The 10,922-nt window shown below is 33.9% G+C and overlaps 2 protein-coding genes and 1 non-coding gene across 6 annotated transcripts; 1 reads left to right on the plus strand and 2 right to left on the minus strand.

The window, feature by feature from the left end:
* Nucleotides 1-774: 774 nt before the first annotated feature.
* LOC107914341 (peroxidase 50-like) lies at nucleotides 775-2,385 on the plus strand. The gene is made up of 4 exons (NM_001327105.1): nucleotides 775-1,251; nucleotides 1,350-1,550; nucleotides 1,632-1,797; nucleotides 1,900-2,385. Exons 1-4 carry the CDS (start codon nucleotides 1,033-1,035, stop codon nucleotides 2,304-2,306), a joined length of 993 nt encoding a protein of 330 aa, NP_001314034.1. The 5' UTR covers nucleotides 775-1,032; the 3' UTR covers nucleotides 2,307-2,385.
* A 65-nt stretch (nucleotides 2,386-2,450) lies between these two features.
* On the minus strand, nucleotides 2,451-5,453 carry LOC107914342 (queuosine salvage protein). Of its 4 annotated transcripts, XR_005919691.1 has the most exons (9): nucleotides 5,088-5,342; nucleotides 4,815-4,958; nucleotides 4,195-4,293; nucleotides 3,877-3,953; nucleotides 3,609-3,717; nucleotides 3,185-3,513; nucleotides 3,020-3,081; nucleotides 2,752-2,859; nucleotides 2,451-2,649 (listed from the first exon to the last, which is right to left on the minus strand). XR_005919691.1 is itself a non-coding variant. In XM_016843231.2 (8 exons), the coding sequence occupies exons 1-7, from the start codon at nucleotides 5,155-5,157 to the stop codon at nucleotides 2,767-2,769; spliced, it is 921 nt and encodes a 306-aa protein (XP_016698720.1). In that variant the 5' UTR covers nucleotides 5,158-5,453; the 3' UTR covers nucleotides 2,451-2,649; nucleotides 2,752-2,766. The 4 variants fall into 4 exon arrangements, 3 of the variants coding, with proteins under 3 accessions (XP_016698720.1, XP_016698721.1, XP_040959084.1); XM_016843231.2 differs by lacking the exon at nucleotides 3,020-3,081 and having other exon boundaries at nucleotides 5,088-5,453; XM_016843232.2 differs by having other exon boundaries at nucleotides 2,451-2,859.
* Nucleotides 5,454-10,004: 4,551 nt separating this feature from the next.
* Nucleotides 10,005-10,111, minus strand: LOC121222890 (small nucleolar RNA R71). The gene has a single exon (XR_005920259.1). It is a non-coding gene; the product is annotated as a small nucleolar RNA R71 (small nucleolar RNA).
* Between the last annotated feature and the right edge of the window lie 811 nt (nucleotides 10,112-10,922).

Genomic DNA, 10,922 nt, shown 5'->3' on the forward strand with positions numbered 1-10,922 from the left:
TTAATTAAAAATAATAACTAAATATTAAAATTTAACAAAAAAAAAGTACTTGAAATAATATGAAATAAAATAAATAAATGTGCTTCATATTGGGATCGTACTTAAGACTTAAAGGATAAAGTAGTAAAATTGAACATTTTGATCGGAGGAGGTAACATGTCAAAAGAAAGCCAGGCTTTCCAAAAATGCTTTTCTCAATACGTGTTTTTGCCACATCTACCAAAAATTAGTCCATTTTCTAAAATAATCAAAATTTCGACTTATATCCCTAATTTTTTTCTCTATGAAATTTGCACGTGCTATTAATATTGCCCAAAAATGTATCCAACATGGATTGATAATTGAAATATTTTCTAATATCACACTTAATTAAATTTAAATCAAAATAAATTTTAATTCTAAAAAAAAAATTTAAAAGAAATTAACAGGAGAGGTTTTAAAATCAGAGGGTTAAGTAAATGTCAAAACTCCGATCCTTAAGTACGTAGATTCAGAGTGAGTTTGGATAGGCGGTGCGTTTACTTGCGGTTAGTGTAAAAATAGCGGTGGTGGTGAGATTAGATACTATAACAATACTGTAACGTGAGACAAAAAATAAACTAAACGTACCGCACCGTACCAAGTCCCTATCCAAACCCACCCTCAATTCAGGAGCTTACATACCGGACGGGAAATAAAAAGAAACTTTAGATGAGAGTTGAGTAAGCCAATTATATCCATTTATTATATATATAGAAAATTGCTAACGCTATCTCAGGATGTTTTCAATTATTACAAACATTGCTTTTTATCAGTCGTGTGCTGTAAAGCTCTCCTTTTCTTGTTTTGTCTCTCAGTTCGTGGGCATCCTATGACTCTAATTAGTTTTAAGTTTAATGTTTAACCAATGAATAAATATTCGGATTTGCAGGCAGCCATTGAAAGAGCTTAAACACCAACATTAACGCCTTTCAATTCTACTTTGTTTTTCATCTTTTCATTAACCTTTCTAATTAAACCCGTTCTCTCTATTTATTTTAGCTCAGGAATCAAATGAATCGATTCATTAACCTTGTGTTTTTTCTCTCAGTTTCTCTTAGTTCCTGTTTGTTTCCTGGTACAGCATCAGTTAAACTAAGACGAAATTACTACCACAAAACTTGCCCCAATGTAGAAAACATTGTTAGAGCTGCTGTCACCAAGAAATTCCAACAAACTTTTGTCACAGCTCCTGCAACAATCCGTCTCTTCTTCCATGATTGCTTTGTCCAGGTTTTTCTAACACCTCCCCTTTGACCATATCGGCTAAATTTGTGTACTTAAATTTCTTTTCTTTTTTTGTTCTAAATTACTCTTTGGTTTTTCACTAGGGTTGCGATGCTTCGATAATGATAGCTTCCTCCGATGGGAGCAAAGCGGAAAAAGATCACCCCGATAACCTGTCGTTAGCCGGAGATGGATTTGACACCGTAATCAAAGCCAAAGAAGCAGTGGATGCGGTTCCAAGTTGCAGAAACAAAGTGTCTTGTGCTGATATCTTGGCAATGGCTACCCGGGATGTTATAGCACTGGTTGGTTTGTGCCCTTTTGCTTTTTCATTTACATCCGCAATCAAGTCAATGTAAGGGGAAAAATGGGTTATGATAATGCAGGCAGGTGGACCATCTTATGAGGTTGAATTGGGGAGATTGGATGGGTTAAGTTCAACAGCTGGTAGTGTTGATGGAAAGCTGCCTCAACCCTTTTTCAACTTGAACCAGCTCAATTCTCTATTTGCTGCAAATGGACTCACCCAAAAAAATATGATTGCTCTTTCAGGTATTACCAGCTATGGATATGTATTGTGTATGAATATGTTTAATATTTCAAATAAAATTTTATTAATCAACGAAAGGTTCCTTGATTGTCAACATTTTGCAGCGGCACACACCGTTGGATTCTCTCATTGCAGCAAGTTTGCAAACCGAATACACAATTTCAGCCGTGAAACTGCAGTGGACCCTGCACTGAACCAGGGCTACGCCGCTCAACTTCGAGGAATGTGCCCCAAAAACGTGGACACCAGGATCGCCATCGACATGGACCCCAAAACACCCAGGAAATTCGACAATGTGTACTTCCAGAACCTGAAGAAAGGCAAGGGTTTGTTTAGCTCGGACCAGGTTTTATTCCATGACCCAAGGTCTAAACCTACTGTCAACAACTGGGCCAACGACTCTCATGCTTTTAAACGAGCCTTTATTGCTGCCATTACTAAGCTGGGAAGGGTTGGGGTTAAGACTGGGAAGAATGGTAACATTCGTAGAAACTGTGCTGCTTTTAACTGAGAGAAGTTTCTCATGTTTCTTGCCTTCGGATTTTGAATCATGTTCTGTTTTATGGCGAGATTGGTCGGGTTTTTATTTATTACTATTGTTACAAGGGTGACGACAAAGTTGTTTGAAGCTAAGATTGGATGTAAAAACATATCCTTAGTGCAAGAGACTGCAATCTTGGATTATGATTCAATGCCTAGTTCCAAAACACAACAATGTTCCAATCGCAGGACAATATCATATCATTACACTTGAGCAAACTCCTGCAGCTAGAAATCAAAACCCGAACTTACTCCGATCATCCATTTTTTTTGAGGTCCGATCTAGGGGACAGTTCAATGCAAAAACCAAGATCCTAAACCGATTAAACATAAAAGGATGTCAGTGACTAAGACAAAACTTAACCTAAGAAAGTACTTCAGACATTCCAAGCCAAAATTTGTGTTCTGCTTCTTACAAGCATATGATCTACTCAGTAATATATTGACAGTGTTCGATGATGTTGGAGCGATGGGCATTGGACACCAACGGACCAGAGCCAAAGATCTAACTCGACACTCAGAACCTGAAAATCACAAAAAACAGAGAATGAAAAAGATCCATAATTATCAAGAGTACAAAAAGGATAAAAACCGAGGAATAATACAATCCCGATGAAAACCCTGCTGTACTAAATTATTATTCTGAACTCAAGGCACATATCGAACTTTCCAAGGATTCCTCACCAAAAGAATATAGATTGGCTCAAAATCAATTTCTTCGCATACAAGGAATTGAAATGATTCATCTGAGGGCATGGAAAACTTTAGTAAGAGAGTTTTACACATCGATAACCCGTAAACCGCCATTAGGAATTAGCATACAAGCATGTTTAAAGAATTCCAAGCTACCTGCTTTCCGCATTTTATACTTAGTAACTCTCTCATTTTCTCCACAGCAAAAATCGAGCATGCTCGAAGTTCAACTTCCTCTTCCGTGCCAGCACCTATTTCACTGCTGGCCTGAATGGCGTTTGCAAGGGTGGAACTATATTTGAGCACACCAAGCTGCTGGAGCACAGCTGGAACAATATAGTCAGCAAACATAGTGATCGAGCCAATGTCATTAAATTCTCCATATCCTTGCCCATTGAATGCACCCCACAAGTCAGCAGCAAATATCTGTGCTCTTTTGTACAAGAAAACCTGGTGCCCTTTGTACATTGAGTGATCTCGAAAGCCTGCAAAATACTTTCATCATACATGGAGAAAGCATTTTGATTTTTTAACATGATAAACTTTCAGTCACGTATATCTAAGTTATTAGAAAATGTACCTGGAAAATGACGTGTGACAAGTGCAACAAGCTTTACAGCTGATTTTCCACAAGATTCAACAAGTTTCGATGCCTTACCCTCAAAGCTTCTTTCGAGTTCGAAACCAACCTAAACCATGAAAATGAATGAAATTGAACTACTTGTTGCATGATGGAAGAAGCGGATTAACTAGGCAATACCATCCAATGCTATTGCTAAAATAGTTTTGAAGATAAATATTTCAAGATGAGGAAAAAATCCCCTAGTGATTAGTAGAATATACTCCACCTCATGCAACAAGCGAACCCTCTCCTCCTCTAAAGGAAGTGATCGAGGCCATTTCAATAACTCGCGCAATTGAGGACCTGAAAACAAAGATTGGTTATCATTTCCTACAGCTATGATGACTTACAAATACGAATGTGAAGGTTATAATAAACAAGGCCATATTCTGTCTCAGTTATTACCTAAAATACTTGTTGATATGAGAACTTGTCGACAAATATATAAGTGAAAGTGTGTGAGCATGTATGTTCGAATGTTTCGAGAGCAAGCTTTTCTTCAAAGAAACAAGAAAATCGGAAGCCCAAGATGAATAAGAATTACCTGTGTACTTCTGTAAACGGTCGGCATCAAATGCAGAGTGGTCATTCAGCAAAGCTTCCTTTAATCCCTTGGCCAAATGATCATAGTTTAGATCCTTATCTATCAAGAAAAAACAAAACATAAGAAGAGAAGGTAAGTTTAGAACCCTAAAACTCATTAATGGCAATAACAAATGCTTTGCTTAACATCAGCAGCTCCTTCCAGACAATGGAAGAGAAATCTTCTTTTATAACATGAAATGCAACAATGGTACAAATTCCTTGTAAAAGAATTGAAACAGATTCTCAATCACTATTCATTTAAGGTTTGAATGCTAGAATCCCAACAAAATAATAACATTTACCTTTTCATAGACAAATTACAATTAGTCAAAATATTATCACCAAAACCCGAGACTTAATCAAATTTAGTTATGCATTATGGACTACTTTATACATATACAATCTTTAATCATAAGCCATAAAATTAGCACTTAAATATAAACAAAAAATTCAAAGAAGACTCAGAACTATTCCCACTAAACAACAAAAGAAGAGCATGATAAGTAACAAACATAACAAGGAAAAAGGAACGTTTTAGTGTTCCTAACGTTTAAATATATGAAAAGAAAAGGAACGTACCAGGCCAGAAACAGAAATTCAAAGCATCCAAAACAAAAAGGTATTGAACAGTGAGGGGTCCATTATCAAAATAATGAATCCCTTCATAATCCCACTCTACTTTCGGAATCGACTCTTTCATTGTCTCCACTACTTTCTCAAGCCCTGCACTCCCAACAAACTCACAAACATATTGTTTTTAAGGTTGAATAAAACCCCACATGTTCAATCAAAACACGCAAAACAATTTATATGTACGTATATACATGTAGAGAGAGAGAGAGAGAGAAGAACCTGAAGAATCAATGGTAACGTGAGAAGAATTACGAGCCACCCAAGCAGAGGTTTCTCTCACTTCCTCCATAGCCGCTGCGTTTACAGAAAGGATAAACAAAAATCGGTTTGTTTGAATAACCCTAGAGAAACCAAGATTAGATTTTTAAAAAACCAAAAAATAAAGATATTTAGTGTGTGTATATATATATTGAAGGTGCTAGATACTGCCACACTTTAAACCAGGTTTTTACGAGCAATTTGTTTGCCTTAATTCAAGTTTCCCGCTTTTGTCTATTTCTTTGGGTGACTAGGGTCTGACATTAACCATATCTTGCTCCGCTTTTGGTCCAACACCAGCAGACAAAAGTGGTTCCACTTTTGCTTGCTTCAAAGGCTCCCAATCAAATCTAAGGGTTGAGGTAACTCATTTTATCTAATTTCTTTCTTCCACCTAACTAGTATATAAACTTGAAATCATAAGTCAATTTAATTTTTTTAAGATCAATTGTATAAATGGTTATCGGTTTTAATCACTCAACTTTAAATTTTTTTAATTTAGATACTAATATTTGAATTCGTTTTTATTTTTATCATCTGTCGTTAAATTGATAAAATTTTGGCTATATAAAATGAAAAACTTTAATAAAAACACTTTAGATTTATTCTTGTTGTTAATAATATGATATCTTCTTCAAGGTACATAGAAATAATCCTCAAAGTTGGTCATTGAAATTGGAAATTAAATCTAGAGTAAAAAAATATGACTTTGAAAAATTCAATTGTTCAATCAATAATTATATAAGAAAAATTTATGAACATTTAATTTTTCATAAGAAAAAAAGGGAAAGAATTAATTGAATTTCCCTTTGTTACATCGATAAATTTTTTTAATTTTATAAATTGATTAAGAGATTATTATGTGATTTATTTATTAATTATTTGTTTTTAATTTTTAAATCCACAATAAGCAATATGTAAATCATTTGCCAAATTAATTAAAAACTAAAATTATGTTAGCCAGAGTGAAATTTTTTTTTTACAAATATTAAATTATTTATATAATTTTATTAATATTATATTTTAAAATTTTGCTTCTTCTATTATTTTTAATGGTGTTTAGTTAATTTCTAACACTAGCTTCTTAAATACATAAACAAAAAGGGTTATGTATCGAATTGAATAATTTCAACCATAAATAAAACAATTAATAGATGTGGAATGCCTCTGTTTTAAAAACTAAAAGCTTTTGTTAGGAAGTTTGAGGATCAATTTGATAGAATTTGTAAATGTGAAAGGTTAAATTTATTGAATTATTTAAAATTAGGATCAAATTGATAGAATATGTAAGTATCGAGGATTAAAGGTGTTATTATACTAGTTAGAAAGGCACTTTCCCTTATCAATTTAACGACGAATGACCAAAACTGGAACGAATTCAAACATTAAAGCCTAATTTGGAAATGTTTAAAGATGGGTGACCAAAACAAGAATGTGGGCATAATTGGGTGGCCATTTGTATAGTTTACCCTATTTTTAGGTATCTAACTAACATCATTAAAATTTATAATTTTCTTTCACATGTCAAAATCTGAGATTGTCACATGTTGTAACAGTTTGTTTTTTAGTGGTGTTAGAAACAGTGGTTTCAGGAGCCACTAAATCTGACGAGTAAGTTCGTAAATATTATATTTAATATTTACGAGTTAATTGTGACTTTGAAACGGCTTTTGATATAGTAATTTTTGTTTTATAAGCGGTTTATTAAGTTCAAGTGGTAAGACCCTAAGGTCAAGTGGTTTTAGAAAATAAAGTATCGAGACCTCGTTTCTATAAATCGAGCCGTAAATATTTTTATAAATATTTACGGAGTTTCATTAAGGTGTTATTAAAGTTTTGTTGAAAAATTTTAACGTTTCGATAGTTAATTAATTAAAAATGACTAAATCGTAAAAGAAGTAAAATTTGATCACTACATGATTTGAGTGATTTATAGGTTTATTGAATAAAGAAAAAGGGACTTAAATGGTAATTAAACCATTTAAGAATGCAGTGGACGGATTTTAGCAACTAAAATAAATTTGATGTTTATTAAAAGGACAAAATGGTAATTTGATAATTAAAATAAAATAAAATAAAATCAAAATATTTATCATCATCTTAATGTTTTCTTCACCGATTGGGAATGGAGAAAAAACTCCATGGAAGACTTGAAGCTTTGGCTTTCCTTGGGATGATGCATGTAAGTCCATTTTAGTCTCGTTTTCAATACTTTTTATGTTTTTGAAATCGTTGCAACTAAGTTCAGTTAGCCCGTACCTTCGATTTTGAAACTGTTAAAGATTTTGAATGTTACCATTGATGAACCTTGTGATTTTAGATGTTAAATGATGAATTTATAATGTTGATTGATATTTAAATGTATTTTATTAAGTGATTTTTGATGAATTTATTGATTAGGGACTAAATTGTTAAATTAATAAAAGTACAAGGATTTAATGTCAAATTCATGCATAAATGGGCTATTTTGGATACCATTAACATTCGGCTAAACTCAATTTTGGGTAAAAATGGTTAATTTGCATGTTTTGGGCTCAGAGACTAAATTGAATAAAAAATTAAATAAAAGAAAAACTTTAGGGGTAATTTTGTAAAAATATCAAAAATTACCAAATTACATTAAACAAATTGATTTATTATCTAAATTAATATAATGAATGAAATTATTAATTTAGTCAAGATCGGATGAAAAATCGAGAAAAATGAAAAATTATCAAAATGCCCCTGAACTTTGATATTTCTGCAATTTAGCCAGGTAAGTCCGTATGAACTGTATTTTGTATAATTTTGATTAAATTGAATATTAATATGTGATTATATTGTGATTAAATCAATATATATATGTTAGTATGTAATTTACCGTGTTATGAAACGACGTAAATCCAACAACATACGACGATTACCGAGTCCCATTTGAACCTTACGAATTCGTAGGATACAAATGACATGTCATTAGGGTTACCGATTTGGTTGAGGTCCTGCATGTGTTGCAGACACACCATAGCTCTTATGAGCTTACCGATTCTCAACTCGTATAAGCTTACCGATTCTCAGCTCATATGAGCTTACCGATTCACAGCTCGCAAAAGCATACTGATTCATAGTTTGTATGAGCATATATGTACAGGAATCGATAGATTACAATTTAGCACACTATGTGTGAGGTATCCCGAGTATCCAACGATATTCTAAATGGTTTAACGGGCAATGTTCTGTTACGAGATGATATGAGTTCGATACGAACTATTATAGGTATTTACATGAAATACATGGAAATGATTTTACATGATGTATTGATACATGATATGGATGTTACATGTATATGAAAATTTGATTAATTGTTGAGTTCATCCATGATTATTGATTCATATGTGAATTTACATGACTAACATGGTTGGTGTATATGTGCTTAGGCTTTGGCCAAGTTGTGGTTGGATTATACCATGTTAAACTTATAAGTTATGCATTGAAATGGTAAATGCCTAAATGGAAGTATGCTTGTGATCATGAAAGAGTGGTAAGGTTTAAATTATGTAATTCCTATTAAAATGGTTTACCATGTGGTTAGTTCCAAAAAGAATTATATTTAAATGCACTAGCTTGTGGCTATGATTGAATGATGCGCTTATGTCTTGTATGTTATGCATATAAAAAGGGTGTGGAAAGGTAATGAAATAGTAAGTTCATACCTGAAGTGTAGAATGATGAAAAAGGGAATGATGAATTGAATTGATGTTATTTGAGCTAATAAGAGTAAATGCAATAGAAAGTAATGAAATGCAAATGAAAATAAGAAAAATTTGAAAGGGTTTAAAGTTATTTAAAATCCTACTATGCTAGGGATGATATGTATAAGTGATGTTGTGGATTTATTCACCTTGTGAGTTGTTGAATATAGCTTCATGAATCTTGCGGTACCGGTATTGGATTATTCTTGATATATATAAATTTCATATTTGAAATGAATTGATATGATTAAATTTTATACGAGCTTACTAAGCATTCATTGCTTACGTAGTTGTTTTCCTTTACTTTTCAGATTATCAGAAGCTCGATTGGGTTGAAAACTAGTCGAAGATCCATCACACTATCCATCGGCTCTATCGGTACTTTCAGATGTTTTAATTTTGGTTATAATGGCATGTATAGGTTATTTTGGCTATTGTTGGCCTATATGTTTTGTTGTGATTATAGCCATTTGAGTTGGCTTGTGTTTTGGTGTATTTTGATATTTTGGCTCTCTCGGTACTTTCAGATGTATTTTGATATTTATACAAGTAGCCATTTGAGTTGGCTTGTGTTTTAATTTTTCTGTGATTATTTCAAGTGTTTATGAGTATTGATCGAATCATCGATTTACTCCCTGTAGACCCTGAGATTGAACGAACTTTTCGTCAGTGAAGAAGACAAACAAGTCAGAGAAGAACTGAAGCGATGAACTTCGAAAATCTGAATCAAGGAAACAGAGCAAAACTTGCTCAAAATCCTATCATTATTGCTGATGATAGGGATAGAGCTTTGAGACAGTATGCCGTGCCAGTATTTCATGATCTTAATCTGGGTATTAGGAGACCTGAAATTGAGGCATAACAGTTTGAGTTGAAGCCAGTCATGTTCCAGATGCTTCAGACAGTGGGACAATTCAGTGGAATGCCTACCGAAGATCCTCACCTACACTTAAGACTGTTTATGGAGGCGAGCGATTCTTTCAAGTTAGCCAGAGTACCCGAAGATGCATTATGATTGAAGTTATTCCCATATTCACTATGGGATAGAGCTCGAGCTTGGTTGAACTCATTACCACCAAACTCAATTTCAACATGGCAAGAGTTAGAAGAAAAATTCCTTATGAAGTATTTCCCGCCTAGCAAGAATGCTAAGTTGAGGAACGAGATCACTGCTTTCCAAGAAATGGATGATGAGTCATTGTATGAGGAATGGGAAAGGTACAAAGAATTATTACGGAAGTGCCCTCATCACGGAATCCCACATTGCATACAACTTGAGGCATTTTATAATGGTCTCAATGCTCACACGATGATGGTAGTGGACGCTTCTGCTAATGGTGTCTCCTTTCTAAGTCTTATAATGAGGCTTATGAAATCATTGAGATGATTGCCAGGAACAATTATCAATGGTCAACCAATCGAGCAGCGTCAGGAAGACGAGTCGCTAGAATACATGAAGTAGACGCTCTTACTTCACTCGCACCTCAAGTATCATCAATATCCTCAATGTTAAAAAATCTTACTACTAATGGGTGTAATAGTTTTGCAGCACAGCCATTAAATCAATTTGAAAATGTAGTCTGTGTTTATTATGGGGAAGGACATTTGTTCGAATAATGTCCATCAAACCCAGAATCTGTGTATTACATGGGTAACCAGAACTAAAATTGAGGAAGGAAAGGGCTGCAATCCAATTTCTATAACCCATCATGGTGAAACCACCCGAATTTTTCCTGGAGTAACCAAGGGGCAGGAACCAATAACAATTATGTCCAACCTAGATCGACCCAGCCACCTAGTTTTTCCCAACAAACTCAGAAACCAACCCAAGCTGACCCATCCAATAGCCTAGAGAATCTATTGAAGGCATACATGGCAGAAAATGATGCCTCTCTAAGGAATTTGGATAATCAAGTGAGCTAGCTTGCAACTGAACTCAGAAACCGACCATAAGGTGCTTTACCTAGTGATACAGAGAATCCGAGGAATCCAAGGAAGGAGCATTGTAAAGCGTTAACATTGAGGAGCGGAAATACTTTAGAGTCCAATTTCGTCGAAGTTGAGAAGA

The sequence above is a fragment of the Gossypium hirsutum genome, chromosome D10, assembly GCF_007990345.1.
Source record: "Gossypium hirsutum isolate 1008001.06 chromosome D10, Gossypium_hirsutum_v2.1, whole genome shotgun sequence".
In the NCBI taxonomy this organism is placed as follows: domain Eukaryota; kingdom Viridiplantae; phylum Streptophyta; class Magnoliopsida; order Malvales; family Malvaceae; genus Gossypium; species Gossypium hirsutum.